The 25856-nt window shown below is 41.2% G+C and overlaps 1 protein-coding gene across 1 annotated transcript; it reads left to right on the top strand.

The window, feature by feature from the left end:
• The first annotated feature begins 1105 nt into the window (after positions 1–1105).
• On the top strand, positions 1106–25394 carry MYCT1 (MYC target 1). The gene is made up of 2 exons (XM_067542220.1): positions 1106–1260; positions 21838–25394. Exons 1-2 carry the CDS (start codon positions 1209–1211, stop codon positions 22368–22370), a joined length of 585 nt encoding a protein of 194 aa, XP_067398321.1. The 5' UTR covers positions 1106–1208; the 3' UTR covers positions 22371–25394.
• Positions 25395–25856: the final 462 nt, after the last annotated feature.

The raw sequence follows: 25856 nt of genomic DNA on the forward strand, positions 1-25856 counted from the left end.
TGTTTTCATTAGCTAGTCATGTTTCTTTCTTGAATACATTTTTACCTCCATGTGACATTGAAGTTTAGAATCATCAGTCACAGTGGTCCAGAACAAAGCCCCCAAATCTGAATATCCTGGGACTTCGGGGGTTTGGAATTCAAAGCCATACATGGATGGTGTAACTGATCCCATTGTCTATGAAGGGCTGAACTAAAACCTACAAAACTAAGAGAAAGGAGGTTTGAAATATGGACCAGAATTTTATGGATCAGGCTTATCACTGGTGAGCAGGTGCATTTAAGAAGGAAGAGCTTTTGAGCTAGGACCTGCAGTGTTTGCACATGAATACAAAGTCATCTATATTCTACTGCTTCTTCTACATTTACACTAAAATGTAGCATATAAGAATGTATATACCATTAAATCTCTTGGTTATATTTTTGGGGTTTGAAGGGTATGTTATTATTACTATTTATTATTTCTTTTGCAGTGGTAGATACAAACCCCACCCTGGGTTTAGGGCCTCACAGCAGTAGGCAGTGTTCAAACACCACAAAGATAGCCCATGTTCCAGAAAACTCAATCTAAGGCTGTGTTGGGGGAGGGAGGAAAGAGATTAATGACAATTCTTCACAGTTCCTCTGTTAAAAAAAAAAAATTCATGTAAGTGGTCACACTGTCAAACCTAACTTTTCATGCTAGTTGAGGAATACTGGATGGTACATTTTTACTTTAATTTGTTACCATGATGATACACTTAATGAAAGGATATTTAATAAGAGCCCAATCCTGCCTTCCTGGTATATTCAAAATTCCCACTGAAGCCAAGAGGTTTTTGGAATATGCAAGGAAGGCAAGATGAGGGGGAATTGCTGTGGGGTAGAGGAAGGAACCCTTGTCTCTCTCTGTTGACTTTGGATGCAGTGGAAAGCTTCAGAAAAGGAGGAGATTTGGTATTGTTTTAAGTCAATTCACTCCTTAGCGGAGGAAATGACGAAAAGGAAATTGTCCCCGTCTCGGGAACCGTGTGGCGCTCCAAGATAAGACAAACAGTTGCTAATTTGAGTATAAAAGCAGGAAATGTGATACTTTTATTTCCATTTACGCAAACAAAACAGTGTGACTGGCTGCGTGAAAGCATTTAGTCTCCTGCTGAATCTCAGGCACACCGAAACCTAGTGCTTCATTGTGGACATACTAGTTTCGCATTTGTTATTTTGGATGTTATGGATAAAAACAGTACTCATACGAATAGCTCATGGCCGCCAAACTTTTGGGGTAAGGATTTTTTTTTTTTTTAAACTGGGGTATTAATATCAACTAGAACAAATATATGCCATCAATTACTGTATAAAAATGTTATGTTATCACTGGGGTAACTTTCTAGAATGATCATCACTGAAACAATTAATGGATTACTTATTTCTGTGGTGTAGATATTTTCCAAATGCTCCTTAATGAAGTGTCAGTATAGTGTCTTAATGAATCCAAACAGCTGAGATCTAGCACCTGAGTTTTTGGGACAGATCACCCATGGCCTGATTCAAGTCCATTATTGAGGTCAATGAGAATTTGCTCATTGATTTCAATGGCTTCAGTTAAGCATCGAGTCTCAGTAATGAAACTGCTCACATAAAGAAGGCAAGCAGGATTTGGCCCATTTTCAGATGAAAGAGCTGTAGCAAAAACTAGAGGGAGTGCAATCTTTGGAATAATCTGTTTCTCCTTCCAAGCTGTGAAAAGTTACTAATAAGCTGGGTCTCTCTTCTTCACTCTCTCACTCAGAATCCAATTTATTCTTTACCCATTAACTCTGATTTGCTAGCATTAAAAACAGAGAAGTGGTCCTTAACCAAAATATACTGGGTATGAGACAAGCGTATCAGTAATACTTTAGCTGAGTTATAGCAACTAGTCTCAATAGATAGATCCACAAAGAACACCAGCAGCAACTGTGGAGATCACTTCACTCCAAACAGTCCTAAAAATTGCCTTTCTTTGCATTACACATAATTCACATACTTTATATTTGCCTATTTTATTCTTGCCATCCCTGGGGATCTTGTCTGGAGTCCTTGCAATATGTAAGTCTATAATATGTGCAAAAACAAAGAGGCCTGCTTTGGGGATGCATTGGGAAAGAAAAAGATAAGTATATGGGACACTTTTGAGGGTACTCCTTCATATCTCCTTGGGTGAGTAATAGCAGGCTTTTGAGCGCCAATCGGATTCTTGCATATTTTTCTAAAGTAGCTATTTCAGAACAAATGTGAAAGAGAGCTTTCAGTGAATCAGTATTTTGAGATTAAGAGGCCCTACGTACTGTAAACCCAGATTTTATTCCATTCTGAGCCAAATGTCCAGAGGGCTGTATTTTCCCCTCTAAAGGAAAAATCCATGAGAAAGGCAGAGTTACATGGGACGTTGTGAATTCACAATTGAGAGGTTTCTAATTCAAAAGACACTGTTTTTCTGCCACAGGAGTCTGTGGACAGTCACCAGGGCCTTCATCTGCACTGAGGACTGGGCATCTGCCTTACCCCCAGAGCCTACTTCTGACACCATAGCTCCCTTAGTAGCTGTTTTACCATTACGCAAAAATGAGCAGCAAAGTAACTCCCAGGGCTTGCCACACCCATAATTCTTCCAAGCTCATGGTTGACTATACAGAGACGCACCTGCACAAGTTGCTATAATGCTCAGAGAGTCAGCATTAACTTCCATGTGAATTTTCTTGTGTTGTTGCCAAGGAATTGATATTGCATAGGACCACAACTCCCTGCACTTGGCAACACCCACACAGAGGCTCAACCTCACAGTGAAGCGGTCAACGTTCCCATAGAGGGGCTATCCCGGTTACAGGGAGAAGGTAGAGATGCCTGTGGCTCAATACTCCTCTCCCCAATAGTTTTGGGACATAGCAACAGGATTTGCACTTTTCTTTCCCAAAGGGAAGGGGTGGAATCAGAAAAGAGATCATATGGCTGAATGTATTTCGAATCCTCAAAAGGCATAGGTATTTTCTCAGCACACTGATTTTAAGGAGATGTCGTTAGTTAAAATGATAACATAATATAGCTGCTTTCAGTAAACTCTGACTTTAAGAATACATTTTACACGCTCCCTCTTTTAAACAAATGTATAGTATTGTGAGCACTAACAAGTTATTTAGACCCAGATCCTGCCAAAGTTTACACACACTCTTCAATTTACTCTTGTAAGTCATCCAATTGGTTTTAATGGAATTACCAATGTGTAAACTTAAGTCTGTGTGTGTAACTATTTGCTGATCAGGGATTTATTCTGGGTAGACAAAACTAAATACTGTGAAAATTATTAGAATAAGTCACCATCATTCTCAATCTATTGTCTAATAGCTGGTACCATGCTCTTAAAAAAAATCTACAGGAATCCTGTTTTCTAGAACTCTTGAAGTTTCCACTGTTAACTTGATACCATCTCTCTTTTAGAGGTGATTTGAAAACTTTTAAAACAATGAACAAAGGACAGTCTCCACTATGAGGCTGTTTATATTTGAGCACACATTCTTTTCAAAGCCAGTCCATGCCACAGTATATATTAAAAGCCCACATGTAATGGGGTTCACTTACCACTAGGGTGCCTCCTCCTAGCTCTTCAGGGAATTAGCTCCATCCAGGTCTGATGCCCCTTTCTGTCATTTGCTCTCACTGCAGCGCCTCTTGCTTTTTGGGACTCAGCATGCTCCCTCTTTGTGCCTTGGCCCTCCAGCCAGCCAGGTCACTATCTGCATTTCCCCCATGGGAGTAGCAAAGTCCCACTGCATCAGCTATCCTCATGCCACTCCAGAAAGTTTTCCAATCTGAGGCTAGGTTCTGTGCTTCTTTCCCAGTGGCTGATAGGTGAACTCAGGCAACCCAGCACTCTGGGTGTCAGTGTGGGGACCCTATGTCTTGCAACTATGATCTACTTGCTTTAAGGACTCCTTCCTACCTGTCTGCTCTATCTTCTGACCCCCCAAGTTTTCCAACCCAAACACCCTCCTGCTAGGAAACAAATACAGACTATTTAACTGTATAGACCCAAACATCCTTCCTTAAACAAGAAAGTGATTGCAGAGTACCTCTCCCCTACAGCCCCCTTCTGGCTGGCTTTGTACCAGCCCAACCTTCACTTGCTCAGCTGTGCTTCATCTTCTATTAGGACTTGCCCGCCAGCCTAATTCTTCTCCAGGTGCAGTCTATTAGGCTAATTAGCTCCTTTCCAGCAACTCTTTCAGATGCAGTGTGGTGTGAAAACAAGGAGAGTCCTGTAACACTTTAAAGACTAACAAACTCCTGTGGGCATAAGCTTTTGTGGGCTGCAACCCACTTCATCAGATGCATGAAATGGAAATCACAGTTAGGAGGTATATATATACATCCAAGGGTAAGAAACAACAATGGGGAGGACAAGTGCTAACAAAGTCAATTCAGTTAGAGTAGATGAGGCCTATTCACAACCCTTGATTAGAAGGTGAGAATGTGTAAACAGTGACAATTACTTCTTGTAATGAGATATCCATTCCAAGTCCCTGTTCAGACCCAGTTTGATTGTGTCAAGTTTGCATATGAGTTCCAGCCTCTGCAGTTTCTTGTGGAAGTCTGTTTTTGGTTTTTTTGTAGTAATATGGCAACTTTCAAGTCAGCTACAGAGTTTCCTGGGAGATTGAAGTGCTCTCCCATTGGTTTATGGATGTTACTATTTTTTATGTCTGATTTGTGTCCATTTATTCTTTTGTGTAGTGACAGTCTGGTTTAGCCAATGTACATGGCAGAGGGACATTGCTGGCACATGATGGCATATATTATATTAGTAGATGTGCAGGTGAATGAGCTCCTGATGGTGTGGCTGATGTGGTTAGGACCTGTGATGGTGTCACTAGAGTTGATGTGTGGGCAGAGTTAGCAATGGGGTTTGTTGCAGGGATAGGTACCTAGGTTAGTGTTCTTGTTGTATGGTGAGTATTTGCTTTAGGTTGGGATAAGCAAAGGTTTTGTAGATACATATGATAGAAGCAGTATATATGCACAGCATGGTTTGAGTCATGCTATGTGAATTATGTTAGTGGCCTCAGTCCACTTCCTATTGGACAGCTGTCCACATAATAAAAAAACACCTTCACAATGGCACAAATTAGCAATCCTGTTTGCAGATTCAACAAAGAGGCCAAGGGCTGAATGGACTGGAGATTTAACTACTCTCTCTCACCCCTAAAAGTGTCTCCTCCAAATCACACTATCAGGGCAACGTGAGGGCGGCTTTCACTCTTGCAGTGTATGCCCTAATTGTCTTGGGAATTTCAGGTTGCACAGTCATCATTGAGGAACCTTTCACAAACACTAAATTATCTCCTGAAACCCAACATGCAGCACAAATAAATGAATGAACTGTAAAGAGAATAATTTGGTGTGCTAAAAATCCTGAGTGTTTCTATTAGGTATAGAAAAATGGATTTTAGCTTCCTCTCCCGGTGTACACCTCCAGGAGTTTTGTAATAGATTTCATGGCCTTGTCACTAAACTTGCCCTGTTTACTAGGGAACCCATAACAAACATGTGGTAGGAGGTGATGTCTTCTCTTTCTGCTATCTAGAGGTACTTAGCAAGGTTGCTGTTGTCTCTGGCAGCTCTGCTCCTTGCTTAGCCAATTACAGAGGTTTCAAGAGGCGCTTCCTGGTTGCAAAGAGAAATTTTTTTCCACTTGGGAAGCAAGCATATGCCTGTCTCAGACAACTTGGCTGGACTAATGTGGCAAGGAAGAAACCTCCACTCATCTCTTTTCAGATCCCTGTAGCCACTCATCTCTTTTCAGATCCCATCTGTTTATGGAATCATAGGGCTAGAAGGGATCGCCAGGGTCATCTAGTGTAACCCCCTGCTAAGATGGTTTGATGCCAAGATGTTTATGAAGCTTTGCAATTTCTGGTGAGCTGCATCTTGCACTGGGAAGCCACGATGTGGTGCTTTGGCAGGGAATGTGAATTTCAATCTCAGCTGCAGTTCATTGACTCTGGAGTTACATGGGCCTATGGACAAAGAAGCTCAGCTTTGTTGGCTTCAATGGGAGTTTTGCTGTAGGCTATGTCCATACTTAAATTGCTACCGTGGCACAGCTGCAGTGCTGTGGCTGCACCACTGTGATGCTTCAGTGTAGCCACCCAGTACAGTGACGGGAGCGGTACAGTGACGGGAGCGGTTCTCACGTCGCTTGTAGGTTGATCTACCTCCCTGAAGGTGGTAATAACGGTGAAGGAAGAGTTCTTCCATCAACCTAGCGCTGCCTCTACTGGGGCTAGGTCAGCTTAAATACATTGCTCAGGTGTGTGGATTTTTCACATCCCCGAGTGACGTATCTGGGTTGACTTAACTTTTTAGTATAGACCTGGCCTGAATAAAGATTGAATAAAATCTGAGTAAGGACCTCAGGATTTGGCAACCAGAAAGCAAATGCTAACTGTTAAACTGCTAATAGTAAATGCTTACTATTTTTAATATATTCTTTATTGAATTAGTCTTGATTTGTTGTTGAGAAGTGGCAACACACAGAAAAAGATGCTCCTCTTTTTCGTGGGGGTGTGATAAGCCATATTTCTGCATCTATTAGAGGCAGTGCATGCAATCACAACCAATGAAATGCAGTAAATGGCCTGGAAACATGCTATTCCTTTCGTTCAGGTGGCAACATATTTTAGATCAGGAGATTTAGTTTAATTAGGACTTTTGATCAATATTGCCACAGCATAAGAGAGTACAAATGTAAGCAGTTATTAACCAACACAAATTTGAATCCCTAAACTGTTCAGCAGTCAAGTTTAATTGGAGCATCACTTATATTTTTAAATAGAATCATGGTAATTTAATAGCTCAAAACTATTGAAAAGTATTTTTCTCTGAGATCAGAACCCAGGGTATCATTTGCACAGCATATGAGGGATAATGAGAGGTGTGAGTTTGTTTCCCAGATCTTGGGATTGATACCCACTATAACATTCTTTGAGGCTAGCTCTACATATGTAGTTAGAACTTGACTTTTCTATAAAATATAAACAAATGTATAATGTGTATACCTAAGGTCAAATTCTGCCCTTTCTGAATATCCCAAACAATGAAAGTCTGTGGGTTTGCATGGGGCTTTAAATGAGTGGAGAATTTGACCGATATAGTTTAGCTGTTGGAAAAAGTGGATATCAGGTGCGAAGATACAATAGTACCAGTTTGTATAAACAAAGATCAGACTGACAGCCTCATTAGAATGGTGGCTAAACTCTCAGAGATCTCATTGAAATACTACTGACAGAGAAAAGTACTGGCATGAAACGTTGCAGGATAATCTAATGTTATCTGTGCATTTCCTATGTACTCACTAATATGGCATCTTGGCAACAGGGTCTGGGGCATCTTCCTCCAGAATTCTTTTAGAAACTCACTCTGAGAGTGAATAGTTGTGTATCTTCCATTCCCCACTTTCTGAGTGTCTCCCCCTCTTCGTCTCTCACTTCTGTTTTCATTGTCACTTCCTTTTTGGCACACTTTCACTTCCCCCATGCTCCTTCCACACTCTGCATTGTTCTATTCTACAGTTAGCAGTACAGCATAACAGTTCCAACAGCTGCTATGACAGTCTGTATCTCTATGTTCACAAGACTTTTTACAAGACTATGATGAATTTTGTACAAAGTACGCCTCGTGAGGTATCATTTGAAAACTCATAACTTGCTGGTAATTATTTTCCTAGTAAAATATGCATGGCAACATTGTTAGTTATAAGATTCTACTATATGACTTTACTAAAACATGCTCCAATTTTGAAAAGCAGGCACAAACCAGTTCCTCAGAGCCAAAAGGCAAATTGATGCTTCAGCCAGGAGTCAACAAAATCAGATGAACTATCACCTAGTTAAGTGGCCATTCTGTAGCAAGAAGATGATGTGAGCAAGAAATGTACATACTGGCAATGGAACAGCTGGAGGTTCCTGTGTAAACAGACTGGCTGCTGCCTGAACCTTAGCTGGAGTTGATTCTCACAGAAGAGAATTGATATAAAAAAGGGGAGCAAACTCCCCAGATTATCTCTCTCCCCTCCACTCAATTCATGGCATCAACAACACTTGAAAGACAAAAGACATATCTTAAAACTAGGGGAGGGTCCCTGGCTGAAAGGATTTCAGCCAGACTGTCGTAAACATGTGGCGAGAGAGATCCTTTGCTTTGAATTCACTTGAGTTTGTTAAATGAGCTCTTAGGTGCATTTTACCTTTAATTTTCTTGTAACCAAATTCTGACTTGTATGCCTCATTACTTGTAATCACTTAACATCTATCTTTCTGTAGTTAATAAACGTGTTTTATTGTCTTATCTAAGCCAGTGTGTTTGGACTGAGGATGGTACTATTAAGCAAAATGGGGGGAAGGGAAGGGAGGGACTTCTGGTGAGACTGGGAGTCAGAATATCCCTGAGTTCTTCCCAAAACCATGCGTGTGAGCATCTCTCACAAACAGCCAGTTGGAGCATATAAGCCCCCACAGTGACCCAACTGGCAGACCCTGCCCTTTTGGAGCTATGGATCTTCTATCAAATAACAGATGGCTAAGTGTGGCTTGTCTAGCTGCTGTGTAGCTGTGCTTGGAGAGGGTGAGGGTGATGAGGAGACACTTTTTCTTCCCCAACAGTTAACCTGTGCAATTGAGGGCAGGTTTTTGTTTACTGATTGTCAGATTCCTCGATTAAAGATCCCATTTTAGGGTGAAGTGTTAACAATTCTTATCATACTCAAGGAGAGATTACAAGTGCTCTCTACTCTTGATAGCAACCAGAACTTGCTTCTGTCTGGCTGCAGCAGGTAAAGACTTGCTATGGAAATAATTACACAATCAGGCAGTGTTTCATTAATAGCCATGGGTGGCATTTGGTGCACTAATAGCTGTGGCAATTCAGAGTTCTGTAGAACAAAGGATGACCCAGTGGTTAGACCACTAGCCTAAGACTTGGGGGGCCTAGGTCTGAGTCCCTGTTCCGGCACAGACCTCCTATGTGACCTAAGGCAAGTTACTTAGTCTACCTGTGCCTCAGGTCCCCATCTGTAAAATGGGAATAGTAGCGCTGCCCACAGGGGAATTGTAAGGATAGTACATTAAAGACTGTGAGATTCTATGGTAATTGGTGATGCCTACGATAGAACAGAGAATCAGCTAGACAAAGATTCAGACTGATGTGCTATTTTGTGTAATCCCCTGGAAATACACACAAATTGTGTAGATACTTAAAAGTAAATCTATTTTAGGGACAGAAATGAAACCCACATGTCACCAAAACTGACACACTTAAACAGCATTATGAAATACAGAAAGGAATCCTGGAGTGTGATTACATAACTCCCTAGATTTATTCCTCCACCTTATTAGCAATCTTCGATACAATGTACCTCCAAACCCTTCCTCCAATTCCACAGGGAAATGTTATACAGTGACATGCATTTGATACTGAGAGTATTTTTTCTTTTACTTAGCAAAATATTTCATTTCTGTGAGCAATTCTTTTTTTCTTATTACTGGAGCATAGTTACAGTATATTTACATGGTGCATTGATGGCAATTGGGATGACTCAGATTGCAAACTCGCTTTCGATTGTAAACTCTTTGGGTCAGGAAGTGTCAGCACAATGGGGCCTCATTTGGACCTCTTGGCAATACAGCACTATAAATAAATACAATAATTGTAATCAATATAAACCCTGTCTAATGGAGACTGAAAGCACTGGAAAGTCTATTTTTTCTGAGGAGGGATTTAGAAGCGTGTGTGCTCCCAATCTCAGTGGTCTCAGTATAAGATTTGCTAGATGGCATCTAGGGCAAGATGGGTCTCTCTTTGGATCTAATGCCAATTTCCTGCTTTCTTTATTGGAACTGATATGATTCAATGCAAACCCATAAAGTATTTAGGCCTGATCCTTGGGTATAGCTGAGGAGTGCACAGTGCAGCTATCCATCATTGCTGGATGCGGATCCCATCCTTTGGCATAAGCTAACAGCCTGATAGCTGCTCTAATGATTTTGATAATGACCGCAAGGGGATGTTATGGCTGCTGGCAATGCTGGGGAAAGGAAGAAGCCCAGACATGTATCTTGTTCTCTGGCTACCGCTCTTACACTGGCTGAAGTGAGGAGGGTTGGTGTATTAGCTATTACACCAGCTCTACATCACTTGAGGATCTTCTTGTTCCCATCTACATTGACTGTAGGGTGATCTGCACTACTGGTATGGCATAAAGTAGCTGCAGGACAGGCTCGGCCAGGGGCCTTAGTTTTAAATTAGAGTGGCTTAGGGCAATGACAAAATTATAGTGGAGTACAGGTGAGACAAGATATACCACTGTTAGAATTGCCCCAAATTAAACTACTTGAAACACTGCTTTTGTTTAAAAAAAGATGTTCTTGTCTAGGCTGACACTACTAGAAATAGCAGCAAAGTGTGGATGTAAATGAAAGGCTGCTGGAGAATGGAAAGAGTGCTACAGTAAGAGCTAGATCTGCAAATGGATTTAGATGCCTAATTGCCACATTAGCGCCCAAGTTCAAAATTTAGACCCTCAAAAAGCCTGTTCAGCTGCTGCCTAACCCTGTAGGTGCCTAAATTCCCATAGGCACCTAAGCTTCTGCCTGTAAAGTCCCATAGATGCCTACATTTCTGCCAGTGGGATGCAGAAAGCCACCTAAATTCTGTCACTACTGAGTGTTTAAATCCTGGCGGGATCCTCAGGCAAGGGAATCCCTAATTTATCTCAACCGTGGGGCCTAATCCAGTAGGCATGCTCAGAGGCTGCCTAAAAGCACACTTACCAGATTGGGCCCTAGACAAAATAACAGCTGCCAGGGAGCATGCTTCTCCTTTTTATAGCCTGATGGTTAGAGCACTCACCCATGGTGTGAGAGAGATGGGTTCAAGTCCCCACGCTATGTGATTCAGAGCAGGAAATTGAACCAGCTCCCAGGGGAGTGCCCTAACTACGGGAATATTGGGCTTTCAGGGTGGGTTTTCATTTAAGCTGTTTCACTCTGTAGGAAGTATTTGACCGTTCTTTGGATCAGGGACTGGAATGACTCTAGAGCCCTAACCACTGGGCTCTAGACTCATTCATTCGCCCTCTTTCTGTCTCAATGACTGTTTAAGTATTTTATGCCAAGTGGAGCAACTTCAACAGGAAACACTGAGAGAGACCCCACCCCCACTTCAGAATACTCTCCAGTGGCTGGGTCACTCATGCGGGATAACGTAGTCCAAGAACCCGCTCCAAATCAGGCAGAGCAGGGACTTGAACCTGGTTCACCCACATCACTGCCATTGCTGTCATTGCCCTAAGCGAGTGCCCTGACCAGCAGGCTATAGGTGGGGCATTATTAGCTCACCTCCTCCTAATTTTTTTTGCAAGAAAGGACTGACCTGGCTTAGATGCTTGGCTCCAGGAGTGAGTTCAGTGGTGAATTCCAAGTGAAGATAGGTGCCTCCTGCTTGCCTAGACCTTCTGTCCTCTTGGCATCTCCAACTGGCTAGCTTAGTTTGCTCCCCACTTAGTACACTGGCTTTTGTGAATCCCTTTCTTAGCCACCTAGGTGTCCTCATGCATTATATATAGGGAGCCTGGGTGCCTAACTCAGGGCTGAGGATTCCCCTGGTGGCAGGGTGCCTGAAGTTAGAGATTGCGGTGCTCAGCCTTAGTCCTCTTTGCTCATCTAGCCCTAAGATATCAGTGAGGGTGGCAGCTGGGTGTTAGTGCCATTCCTTTGGCAAGCCCACAGCAATGATTTTCATCACTCTGTAAATCCTGATGGGGTTTTTTTTCTCCCCACAAATTTATTAGAAATATCCATGTACCAGAAGAGAAAGAGACAGGATTCATTTTTTATGATGTAATTAAAAAGAAAGTCACTGTTCATCTTCCCAGCCCCTTTTCCAACATGTCAAATCTCTGTGCTCATCAGGTAGCCCTTGAGAATGAGTGATTTCTAAGCAGTTTATCAGTCAGCTTTATCAGATTTCTTGTGTATTTGGCAGCATTACTGCAGGATGTCTCTGTGGCTGCTGCTTTTGTTGTCTTCCCATGTTACTAAGGAACACCTGAAGCAATGTGGTGTTCACCCATGTACTGTGCTTGCCAATCTCGCAACCCACCCAACAACTGCAGGAAGCTGGAACTTCCTCCCAATTTGATCATGAGTATGAGTAGAGGTCATAAATCCAATCTAAACATGAGCTGTTTGAAAGGAGGCACCATTTCCTTGGGAGGGACAGTGGTATGTCAGCTATATTATTGTGTTTTGTTTTCTTGCTACCCTCCCCTTATTACTGTATGTCAAATAAAGACTTATCATTTACATAAACTTCAGTAAATATAAAACTAAAACACTAATACAACCTCTTCTGCTGAGTCCATTTTTAGACTGATGTAACTTCACTGATGTCATTATCAGGTGACTGCTGAGGACAGAGAGATTTGGCAGAGAAGATGCCAAATGTATCGTTGATATAATTCAGATGAAGTCATTGATTAATCCTGGTATCCAGATAGGGAAGCAGATAAAATAAATCATGAGCCACATAGGTCCAAACACACTGGAGAGAGAAAATGTGTACATTGTAATGGGAACTTAGTTTCCCTTTGCCAGTCTTCTGGTAAACCTGAAGTAAACATTACAGTGGTTGTGGCTGGGTGAAAACAACATACACTATAATGGTGAAAGGGTCATGATCTTATGCTGCTGAGCGGTCCCTGCAGACTTCGTATGTTGCCTTCTGCTAACTGCTATTTCCCTGATCCTTTTGCTCATACAATCACTGCTTTCTCAGTCCTCAACCACTGTCAGCAAGAAGAACACAGATCAAGAGTTGTAGTGGTAGGAGAAGAAAGGCCAAGAAAATGTTGCCTTAATTACTTGGTTAAGATAATCAAATATACTTTGCACACATTTTTTGGCAAACATAGTGTCACAGTTACTGTGCTGATTGGGTGTGGAACTGCTGTTTATTCCTACAGCTGATAGCTCCCCAAAGTATCATGGCTCTTCCTCATTTGGGAAAAGATTCCAAGCCCAGGAAGTAATTTTATGAGGAGGCCACGGGTGTTTGTTCTGCCAAGGATGCAGTCAGTGTGTGAATTTTTCTGGTGCAGCAGCAGCAGCACAAGGAAACAAGCTTTGTTTGCGCTCTCTCCTCTCTGGGGGGGTAAATCACATGCAGGTGAATTGAAGGTTTAGGGCTCACACATGTCAAAGTCTAGCAGGATCCAGTATCAGATCTGATCGGCATGTCATGGGGCCAAGAACTGTTCTTCAGCTATTCTTCTTACTGAGCCTTCTTTTAATGCCTTTTGAAGAATAATACTTTGTAGTTACAAAGTGATTTCCATCAAGTTACCTCAGATTAATTTAACATTAAAGTGCACATAACAAAGTAGCTCATACATTAATGAATTTAGTTTCAGTCTCCCCTGTGAGCTACTTAAGTATTATTATCCTCATTTTCCAGATGAGTAAGCTGTGGCACGGAGACAGGGTGACTTGCCCGCAATCACAAAAGAAATAGGTGGAAGAGCACTAAATAGAACTAAATCATCTGGGTCACAGTCTTGTGCTTTACAAGACTAACCTTCCACATATAACCCAGTCTTATGTCCTGTATATAGAAAAAAAATTAAAGAAACTGAGTGTCATAAGGAACACGGTTTAGCACTGACTTGTATTTTCCTTACGCTTTTTAGCAGAACTTTAACTTCTTGCATGAGTCTAATTTAAGCTATTGAATGTGGAGATTCTGGTAGTCTCATTATAGCTAAGGTTACATCCAGTGCTTCATTATAAGGGCCACAATCAGCCCCCTAAAGGTTCTTCAAGAACAAAACCACTTTTACCATTTCAAGAGGCAAAAGCTAACTCTTAAGGCGCAGTCAACTTTCTTCTGAAAATCTGAGACAATACCTTTCCAGCCATGGAGATTTTTAAAATGACTTCTTAAAGAACGATTTTAAAAGTGACTAACAATTCTTTTTGTCCGTATATATTGAAAAAATATTTTTTATATGTATAAGCTTTATTGCTAAATAATGCGAGTCACTGAAACACCACACCACATTCTGCCACATAAAATTTGACAACCACTTACTCACGCACATGCAGAGAGAGAGAGAGAGAGAGAGAGAGAGGCTGTAAATGGAGGAGTTTGAAGATTCTGGAGACATATATGGTCTCTTAACACAAGTAGGATGTTGTGGGTAGGAGGTAAAATGTTAGTATTTCTGGCCCAGGAGCAGGTGAGCAAACTAGATGACATGTGGATCATATGTGAAGATGGCTTGTGCAGATTTGTAGTCCATGCTGTACCTGTAATATAACGCAGGATGTGTAAAAATATTTCTTTTCTATAGAATGAGGCCCAGCAGGCATAGGAAGGCAGTTAAGTTTGTTTATTTGCATGGGAAATGGAATCTATTACATTTGTACATTTATTTAAGAGATTGCATGACCTTTGTATATATTTGAATATTTAATTGGTATTGCCATACTTTTAAATGCTTAGTTTAAAAAATGTATTATACAATCCACAGACAATAATAATGGAACTACTCTGAACTTATACTAACATCTTTCATCTACTGGTCTCATAACACTTTATATTAATGCATTAAGCCTCACAACACTCCTGTGGTGTAGGTGGTATTATTCCCATTGTACAGAGGGGAAAATTATGAAACAGAGAGGTCACGTGTTTTACTCAAGCTCATATAGGAAGTCTGAGGCAAAATGAGAAATAGAACCCAGATCTCCTCCTAGATCATTTAACCACAGATAATTAATTGAAGGGCCCATACTACTGGATGAGAACTTAAAGTTGTATTCTCAAAACGGCATGTGCAAAAAGAGAGAGAATTTTTGAATTTTCCTACTGCAATAAATTTAATACTACTGGATGCAACTCAGCTATTATAGCAAAGAGGGTGTTAGAAGAATCTATATAGACTAAACAAGGGTTTCCTCCCTGTCACCAGCCTGAAGTCAGTATTCAACAAAATGCACTAACTGCTAAAAAATGAGACAATTTCCACGTGAAAATAAGAACTACACACAGGGAAAGAATGGGGGGAAATGGGACAATCCAGACAAGGAATAGAGAATATAAGATGATTCATTAAGGAAACACATGGGATATTTTTGAACTGGTGATGCAGAAGTTAAATCCATCAGCAGAATTTTCTCCACTGACCTTGGCAGCATTTCAGGGGTCACAGAATTCTACTTAACGAGGGACTGTTTTTGAGAAATTTCTCTAATGCTTTAGGTCCCAACAGGATTTCCTGCTGCATCAGGCATCCAACAAAAAGATTATAGAATTGTATGTGTTAATATTTAGGACCTTTTAAAAAGTAAAACTTGCTCTCAAGTCTTTACATCAAGCTGAAAATCTGCATCTTTGACCTGATATTGTACATTTTCTTTATTGTAATGTGCTGCTAACTATCATGTATCCCATTAAAGAAATCCCTCTTCTTTTGCGAAGAGTCTGAAATTATCCACATTGTTAAATACTTTTTCAAAATTGTATATGATTTTACTGTCAGGTTTTATAGGATATTCTTATCAGCTAAGTAGTTACTACAATAAAAGGTTATGCAATATTGCCCTGTGGAATTATGTCCATCTATTTTCACTATATTGGTACATTCAATTGGTTTAAGTTCTTTAAAAGTACATACAACTCAGTCCTACTCTGTTTTTACATGATAGACAGCAATGCTTTGCTAGAGGGTTGTGTGCTCCACGTGTGAGCAGATGAAAACCATATGTTGCTATTTCAGTAGCATGTACGAAAATAGGCTGAAGCCCTGAAGTAACAGTTTCTACCACTGCCTTCACAAAGGATTCTTTAGAAGAGTCAGTTACTGATTTGCTTAGTTGTTTACATGACTGTGCTGAAGTCAGGAAATTAAAACATGTTGATGTCTTGATCTCAGATGTTTCCTCTGGGTCATTACAATTACTGTGCCGACACAAAGCAAGTTTATTGCTCCCACCTTACTATAGATTTAATGCAAACATTCACAAAGTCACAAATCCTTGGTAAACAGTGCTTCCACAAAATTTGTTTGAACATTTCCCCTGCAGTCCTGTTCATGAGAGTTCCAAACTCTGAGCAGGATACTAACCCGAGAGTCTACACCAGAGAAATCAAAACCCTCCTGAGTTACAGATAGTTAGTTACCAAATAGAGTATGGGTAGCACTGTTCTCCATCCGTTTAATGTTTGCTGTGAGTTTTTCTAATACTACCACATCTGGACTATTTTATCCTTTACTCTATTTTCATCAGTATAGATTGCCAGCAGAGGGCAATCTTGTTACTAGCTAGGTGGCTTGGTTATGAAATTTAACCCACTGTCCTCCTGATGACAAACATGACACAGCAGAGACCTATGGTTTTGGACTTTCCTGTTGTTTACTGAATTTTGTTAATTATTTATTTCCAGAAGCTTATAGAAACCCTTTAGGTAGTCCACCACCATCCATGCCAGCTGAGCAAGCCCACACGGCATCTGTTTTCCCAATGTACCAATTACCTGAATCAGCCTGTGCTGCAGACAGTCACTTCTGTTCTTTTTACTATCACCATCCTGTGATGTTTCCCAACACTGGCCATGACAAAGATCGCAGCTGGTTTAGTTTGCCAGCCCACTGATTCACCTACTCTACTGAATCATTGTTTCCTTACAAATAATCAGAGGGTTGTTTTGACTTAGCAATTAATGATAAAGATCAGGGAAAATAATATTTCTAAATACTTGTCAGTTGTAGAGTAGTTGTCTTTGCAAACTGCACACAACAGTGATGGCATATATATGCCACAAGGGTGAGCTGATTGATCTGAGCCTCAGGTACAGTCTTGGAGCCAAAATCCAAACCCTAGCAGGTTCAACCTCATCAATGCTAGGAAGATATATTTAGTTTATTTGCTTGTGATTTTGCATGAATCAGACTTCAGAATGATCTCTGGCTGACAACCACACTTGAGAAGGTTTGCTGATTGGGTGCAGGTGCAATACATCTTTTGTTCATTAGTCAGTGTTCTACACTAAATTTCAATCACCTGCTCAACTATAGATTTCCCTATCACAGATTATTTCATTTAGCATTAGGGCATTATTTGGAAAAAAAATTGTGATGAATTAGACCATTACAGGCTGGTGTGAAAATACCTGATCAAACATTGTTCCCATCCTCAAAACACTGTAGTTTGTGGATAGGGCAGTGGGAAAAATATGTCCCTCCAAATGGCATGCTTTGGGTTAAATCAAGTTTTATCTCATCAACATGTGCTGATCCACTGCCACAGCACAAAGGAGGAAATACTTGCAAGAACATGAGAGGGAGAGAAGTTAAAAGGGAAGGGACATAAATAATCCTTCTCTATTGTACAACAGACTATTGCTGATGCATCCTTCCTCAATCCAATCAAAGTTAAGCAGCTTGCATATGACATGTTTTGCACTTGAATCTGCTAGAGTCCACTATATCTGTATAGTAGAATTTGCTTGTTTAGCACATAGCACTTTGTTATTTATTTATTTTATGTTCTATGCAGCTGGTGTCAGATTTCAGTGGGGGGAGGGAATCACTCGCAATTGTGGAGAAATAGAGGCTTGCCCTAGTATGAATAAATCCTTCTCTACGGCTGGTTGTGCACTTAAATTCAGAGCAAGACTCGCCTGCCTGACTCTGAGTTAATACTCTCCAAAAACAAAACTTCGTTAACTTTCAGATAAGGTTTCTAAATTATTCCCTTCTTTAATAAAACAGCAATAAAAGAATGTGGTAGCCAAAAAACTTAGAGTAGATTGCCGTATATGGGACTGGTCCAAAGGGCATTGAAGTCAATAAGAATATTTCAACTAACTTCAATGGACTTTAACTAGGTCCTTTAGTCATAGTCCACAGTAAGGAGCTATATCAGCCCAGGGAAAGTTCTGGGTGTTCTATGTACCATGTGCTAGGTAAGAATGTGAGTGGACTCCATGTTTGTAAAGCTAATCTGGATCTTTAATAAAGCTACTGTATACAAAGGTGCTGCAACTTCAGCTAGCGTTTGCAGCATGTGCACGCTAACTGATTAATTGGTTCCTCTCCAAACTCTTCCCTCCTGCAGTCCAGGCTCCAACTTCCAAATTCCATGCAGGTTGCTACACTGGGAAGCCTCTTGCACACCTGCTACTACATCTTTTTGTAGGGCACTGCTTATTCTCCCATTTAGATAGCCAGTTCAACTGTGTGTGTGTGTGGGGAGGGAGCAGTTAGTCATACGCCCAACTCCACTCTGCCACCCTTGGCAGAGCAGTACCCTACCTAGGAGCATAGGGAAGGAGCAATCCCGCATAGTCCTCTGGAATTCTGCCTTGGTTCTTGAATTAGACATAAAGCAGAGGGTAGGAGTGGAGAGGCGGCTCCTTGGGGATAATCTGGCCCTTAAATGGAGGAAAGTTTGGAAACTCACTGACTGTCAAGGCTACCCATGTACGTCAACTACCAATAACTCAGAGTTACTTTAAAATGTACTATTTGAAACTAAAGCCTTTCATATGCGATGTCTGGTCACCCTCTTGGTGTGATACATGTTATGTTCATGGCATACACACCGAAAAGTTAGATAAAAACATAAATACTCTTTCTGCACAGTTGCACTGTAATGCTAATTTATTTCTTGAAACCTAAAACCTTATCAACACAAGGACGAAAAACAGAATGAGACTAAACACGCTGCTCCCTAAACAATGAGGCACAGCTCTCTTCATCTTAGTGTAAGCTGTCTGTCTGCTGCCACTTGACTGCTGTTAGCCCCAGATTGCACAGAGAGCCCCCTAGCCTGCATGCAGGACCAGGAAAACCTGCTGAGCATTTAAAGTGACCGCTAACAATTTCAATACAGTTTTCAGTACCTCCTAAAACAGCTGGTAGATCTTGTGCTCACGGGGAAGTGGCACTTTCTGATGGAGTCTAAGCACACACAAGGCAAGATTTCTCCTGGTGCTTCTGCACACTCCCTGCAATGCAAGCCAGTGCCTACAGGATATGATTGATTCCCATGGGCCAGATCCTTGGTTCCTCATTGCCCTCCCTTGTGCCAGGGACTTCCCAGGGTGGAATGTGGGTATCTGAGGGGCAGAAGATGATACACTCTGGCAATCTTGCTGAGTGGATTGGCTCCTTAGGAGACACTACCTGCTAGGGCAAGGTAGAGCTTGAGGCTGCTCTAGCTCTTCTGAAGGACTGGTTCTGCCCCCCGCACTCCACAGGATTGAGAGGTCACAATAATTTGTGGAAAGCCACCTATGCCCCCAAAAGCCCAGGTGTGACATGTTCTGCTCTAGCGAAGTATTGTGATATTTTCTCCAGCGTCCTTTTTGGTTTTGGTGATTGAGCATTGTGGAGTGGGAAGAGATGGATAGAGATTCACAAATCAATAGATGCAGTTTTTAGAATTCACTGCATTTGGGTGAAATTCATGCTGTGCAGAGGGCTAGCACAAGGACTATGCACCATATATGTCCCACTAAAGCTTGTGGGGCTCAGACTAAGGGGCTGTTTAACTGCAGGGTCCCAGAGCCCAGGCTCCAGTCCAAGCCCGAATGTCTAAACCTCAGTTAGACAGCCCCTTAGCCTGAGCCCCTTAGCCTGAGCCAGCTGACATAGGCCAACTGCGGGTGTTTAACTGCAGTATAGACATAGCCTTACAGCTTCGTTGGTGCCTACTCTCCGTGCTGGCCCACTGCATGGGGATACATTTCACCCTATTAGAGCTGCCACAATGCACCCATGTTTTCAGCTGAAGCAGGCAATAGTTCTGGGTGTATGTATGAGAGGGGGACTTGTGTGTCCACCTAAATGACTGAAATAAAAAAAGGAGGAGGATAAAATGTATGCTTTGTGAAATGAAATGAGAGTTAATGTGGAGCTGTGTAGACACTGCAATGGTCTGCCTGTCTCAGTGGAGTAACACCCCAGAGGAATTTGGCCCTGTGTTTGTTAATTTGAATGTAGAGCTGTATAAAGGCAAAGAAGTTAAATAACAGCTAAGTGTTCAAGTTGGACGGGTAACAATTTGGTGAAAGGACTAACGTGCTGTACTCAATATTTTGTCAATTTCTTTTCATGGTTTTAATAATGTGAAATGTTTACTTACATGTGTAGGTGATGAAAATATCTGGCGACAGTCATTTGGGGCCAGATCCTCACAGCAGGGCTCAGGGATCTACTTTTCTGCAAACTTCCACATCTACACAGGTCTGCTGAAATCCTGAAGAGACAGCCTACCCTCTCCCCACTGAGGGACAGAGAAAGTGCTCAGATGCTATGGTGATGGGTAGTGGAGTAAAACCTCTAAGACACAAGGTGGATTCCCAGAGAGTCTCCAGAGTACATTCATGTAACCAGCGTTCTGGTTTAGATGACAAAAAAAAAAATCATCATAAGGTTTAGATTGTACCCTTCCAGGGCTGTTCAGGGGAGTAGAAGGGAGTCGAGGCTACCCTAATTGCACCTCTGGTGCTTGTGGAAGTGCTGTACTTTCCTGCTGGGAACAACTGGGCAGGAAGAAGACAGAGATATGGCTCTACCCTCCTACACATGGCCATGAGAGCTGTTTGGACACATGACAAGGAAAGGGGTAAATTTCACTCCACAGACGGGCTTCACAAGTTGCTCCCCACACAAGTACAAATGAGGAGTCCTATACGGCACTGTGTACTTTTCCTCTGACCTGTCTTCACTAATTCGTCCCCAAATCAGAGAGCAGAGGTAACAGGCAAGTAGTAGTCAAGGGGGGAAACTCCAAAAGTTCATATTTAGGGTTCTGGTCACATAAGCTTTCAAAATGTGAGTTACTTATTTGGAGCTTGTCCAAAATATCTAGATTTCATGGCGCTTCAAAGCAGAACTGAAAATCTAATGGGAACAGGCTTGCATATGAGGGTTGTGGTGCTTTTATTCCTAAGAATGCTAAAACATATGAAGTGAATGGAAATCTATATACACCAGCATACATTTTAGAACCTCAGAGCAAGGTTTGTTTGCACAAGTTCGTGCAAAGTTAGTTCCAGAAATAGTGCAAAGTGAGTTCCATAAATAGGTAAAGCGGTTGCTGAAGTGACTCATCCATTTCTAGAAATGGATAGGGATATGTGGGAAAAACTGATCTTTCTTCCCCTACACAGCTGATCATGTGGGGAAGAAAATTATCCTAGTTGGGAGTCCTTTTCCAGAGCCTCTCAATGCTGATTATTAGAGTGCAGACAAGTGAAAGAAGGCTAGAAATTTACTCTTTGTGCAATGACAGCTTGACATGTATATGTCCCCAAAACTAGGAGTAGGGGAAGGGAAATGTCTGCCAGCTTTTTGTATTTCAGTGGCCATCTCTGACCAAAGTCATCTCAATGGTTTAACAGTAGAGTTGTACATCTAGTCTGATAGTAATAGGTACTGGCAGCCTCCTGTTAGGTAATGAGGACTTTCTACTTCCAGTCTTATTCCACTCTCATTGGTATCAAAACAAGAGTTTCTAACTGGAGTCACGCTGTTAAAAGCCAGTTGAAATGAGATCAGCATCAAGCCCTGTGTTTCTACTGTAGTGTAATTATAGGTTGCATGTTCCCTCTACAATGTCACTAAATAAACATCTTTAATCCTTATTGTTTGTGAATTACAAATGGCACATTTTAAGAAGCCTGCCATATCAAATTCATTTTCTAAACTGAATAGCCTGTATGGTAAATAAAGCAACCTTGCTCTTTATTTTCTGTGTTTTAGATCAGATAATAATAGCCTTCTCAGTGTCCATGGTGATTGGATTGGTGATCGGAGGGATAATCTGGGTTTTGTTTACTTGCCTGTCCCGTCGCAGAGCCAGTGCCTACATTTCGCAGTGGAGCTCGTCAACCTCTAGCCGCCGTCCCAGACCTTCTTCTCAGGGCCATGCTGCCAACAGAACTGGATTCTACCGTAACAGCAGCTGCGAACGTCGCAGCAATCTCAGCCTGGCTAGCCTCACCTTCCAACGGCAAGCCTCCCTGGAGCAAGCCAACTCCTTCCCAAGGAAGTCCAGCTTTCGAGCCTCCACTTTTCACCCTTTTTTGCAATGCCCTCCGCTCCCTGTGGAAACTAACAGTCAGCTGATTACTCTGGCTCCAGCTAGCACCACCACTACCCTTGTGGGGAACACCACCAACAGCTTAACTCGTCCTGAATTCCACTGGTCCAACAACAGCCTCCGCATCTGTCATTCAGCACAAACACCTCCTCCTGCCTATGAGACCATCATAAAAGCTTTCCCAGACTCTTGAACTGGATTCTGTCTTCCTTTCTTTCTTTCTTTAAAAGGAGGGACTCTCCATCATATGAAGCAGATTTTCTGTGTGCTCTGAAGACCTCTGGGGAGCTCCCTGTTACTGTGGCATGCTGCAGGCAAGCTGAAGGGCCATGCATTGTTAAGATGCAGATGACACTGATATACTAGGGCAAGGTGTGGCATCCTACAGCCACAAGGATCTTGCCCCCCCTCCCCCCACACACTTAAGTGGTCTGCAGTGTAATTCTGTATTTATATCATATCTTTAATTTGTAATCATTGTAAGGCTTTTATTTTAGAAGAAAGAAACTTCTGCAGTCTGTGAAACTGGCAATTTAAATGAAGAAACAAGCCACGTTAGGAACCATTTGTTGATAATCACGTATTGATTTCCTGCAAAGTTCACTCATTCATTTTGTTTGTTAGAAATCCTGATTTTATACATTTCTCTCTCTTATGTTTCCAGCAAATATTTTCCTTTCTCTCTTACATCCTGGGCTGGTTCTATGCCTCCAGAACCACAGGGTTACCTATATCTCAGGAACCCCTCGGTGGACGTGGGGTTTAAAGTGGTGTTAGTGTCATAGACTTGTGGCAGGTACTAGGGCCCCTGTTTTGATATTTATAGGGGGGGCTCCAAATGACCTCAGGCCAGTCCTGTTTACAACAAATCCCAAAAATATGGGAAAAAAGATGGAGTATCCCAAAATTTGTGCAATGGGAGACATTTCTAACCAGCTGTAAAATGAATAATTAGGACTTCATCCTGTAACCTAACAGGGATCACATTTCATTACCCTATAAGGTTACCAGGATACTAGTCTTGGATCCCAAGATAAACAGCATGAATGGCAACTATTTTTTAATTGAGCTTCCTGTTTTTCTAGGGGCCTACTCATTTCCTTTCTTTAAATTGTATTTCTCAATTTATACCAAGGTTTCATTCTTTCTGGTATGTAACACAGTGAAATCTTGCATTTTGCTAAAAGAAAATTTCTTAGACATCTAGGGTGAAATCCTGGCCTGACTGAATGAAATGTCAAAACTTCCATTGACTCCAGTATTTCAATCCCTCAGTCTATAATTATGAATGATATTATGCTTTAGAGTCTGAAGATGCTTAGGACAGATGAATGCCTGTTTTTGACTGTCGGGCCTGGGCCTACTGGCATTAGCAGTGAGCAATTGCACTCACATGTGAGAAGTCCAGACTTGGAAGCAATGGAGATAGCATAGACACTTGAAGCCTGATCCTGCTCCCATTGACTGCAGTGGGAGCTGGATCATTTCTGTGGTGGATAGTCTAAGACTTGAACACAGAGAAGGGCAGTTTGGAGAGTACCACCTGCTGGCACAACACTACCATTCCTGACTTATTAAGAACTCTTTGGCTCTTACAGAGGGTTAGGGGAAGAGGTATTAGTTACAATGAGCCTGATCCTTAGAGAACCTGATCCTGTGCATCTGCTGAAGACCTGCAACCACAGTTATAGTTAATGGGAGCAGCTCTCAAGAAAAGTCAAGGTGGGTAACACCTTAAATTCCCTCCACTTTCAGCGGCAGCTGAGGGTGAGCATTGCCTTGCAGTGCTCAGCACCACTCGTGAATGGGCCCAGAGTAACCAAAACTGCTTTCATCACTGCAGTCTCTAAGCCTGTTATATTCTCTTTGCAAACATTCCTACTGATACTAAACAACCTGTCTAGCTTTCTAATTTTAAAGGCAAACTAATTTGAATTTATCAGACTGACTGGCTTTTGTTCTTTTTTTGTGTGCAATTTTTTTTCATTTTAAGAAGTTAAACCTGATTGCTAGAAATGCATATTGTCCACAGAGATCGCATACAGCATTTTATTGCAGGAAGTATGGATTATAGTAAACTAAGGGCCACTAATCTGTTTGAAAGTTCCATCTGACTCCAGTGACAGCAGGATATGGCCCTAAAATAGTAAATAGAGAAGTGTCATTTACCCTTTCCCATAATACAGAAATCAGGGGTCACTCAATGAAATTAAAAGGCAACCAGTTTAATACAAACAGCAGGAAGTACTTTTTCACACAGTGTTCAGTTAACTTGTGGAACTCATTGCTATGGATGTTGTGTGATGGCCAAAAGGATTACTGGGTTCAGAAAAGAATTGGATAAGTTCATGGAGTATAGGTCCATCAATGGCTATTAGCCACGATGTTCATGGATGCAACCCCATGGTTGGGGCCACACTAAACCTTTGACTGCCAGAAGCTGGGAAGGGAAGACAGGGGTGGATCACTCTAAAAGTCCCCTGTTCTCTCCACACTCCCTGAAGCTCTGATACTGGCTACTATTGGAGACAAGATACTGGGCTAGATGGACCATTGGTTTTACCCAATATGGGTGCTCTTTTGTTCCTATGTAAAATGATACTCTTTTATAGGAGGAGGCTTCTGTTATTGTATTAGATCTCTTATTATTTTTATTTAGATTTCCAGTAGGTTTTACAGTACTCTAAATACTTGCACAGTGGCTAAGCTCTCTCTTGCAGATAATGCCACTGTTGTAACACACCAATGACAAATTGCATCTAATTGCATCTGCTCTCCTTGCTCATTGACTTTAGTGGTCTACTTGAAGGAGAACAGCAAGGAGGATTTGGTCCACAATATGTAACCAAGTTGTTGGTAATGATCATTCCTTCTCAGTGAAATAATTTTAAAATAACTGAATATGTACTTATGGTTTATAAATGCAGAATATGCAATAGAGCTTTACACAATATATTATTCCTTGTATTACACTATATTTAGGAAGTAATATAGGAAGAAAAGCTATAATGTACTGTATTTTTTTTCTCTTGAAATCTGCATTGAACACAAAAACTGTTTTACATTCCCTGGATTAAGGAAGTTAAAAACATGAAATATTTTGTACATAACCAATTTGGAAGTCAGCTGCTTAACTAACAGTTTAACTATAACTAAAATTAATATTTTGTAAGCATTGTGGAGACTTTGGAATATGAAATAAAGGTAGAAATTGTAATCTGTACCTCTTTTCCTTAAACTACATTTTACACCTGAAAGAACTAATTTACATGTAAAATCCTTGCTGTAGAAAGTAGACATAAAGAGCTGGAAAAGTTATATAAATAATGTCAAGCTCAGCATTTATTCTATGATAATAAGATCCAATGGCTGGAAGTTGACACTAGAAAAATGCTAATGGGAAACAAGGCTCAAATGTTTAACAGCGAGAGTAATTAACAACTGGAACCACAGGATGTGGTAGATCCTTTGTCACCTGAAATCTTTATATCAGGATTGGATGTCTTTCTAAATATATGCTCAAAGGGGTTCAAACTGGCAGTGTTCTGAGCATTATGTCCTTTATCCAGGAAAGTGCATAAGCATATATTTAAGCATATGAGTAGTCCCTAGCAAGTGAATGTTTAATGAGGTGGTTTTTTGTTTAAAAAAATGCATTCTGTTTTTTTAACAGATGGAA

Source organism: Emydura macquarii, unplaced genomic scaffold, assembly GCF_026122565.2.
Source record: "Emydura macquarii macquarii isolate MOO-44397 ecotype Brisbane River unplaced genomic scaffold, CSIRO-AGI_Emac_v2 contig_705, whole genome shotgun sequence".
In the NCBI taxonomy this organism is placed as follows: Eukaryota; Metazoa; Chordata; order Testudines; family Chelidae; genus Emydura; species Emydura macquarii.

Bases quoted from the DNA above. Each gene is read 5' to 3' on its own strand.
- MYCT1 (XM_067542220.1), top strand. From the start codon at position 1,209: ATGGATAAAAACAGTACTCATACGAATAGCTCATGGCCGCCAAACTTT. The intron at 1,261-21,837 runs GTAAGGATTTTT...TCTGTGTTTTAG, and splicing joins ATGGCCGCCAAACTTTTGGG to ATCAGATAATAATAGCCTTC.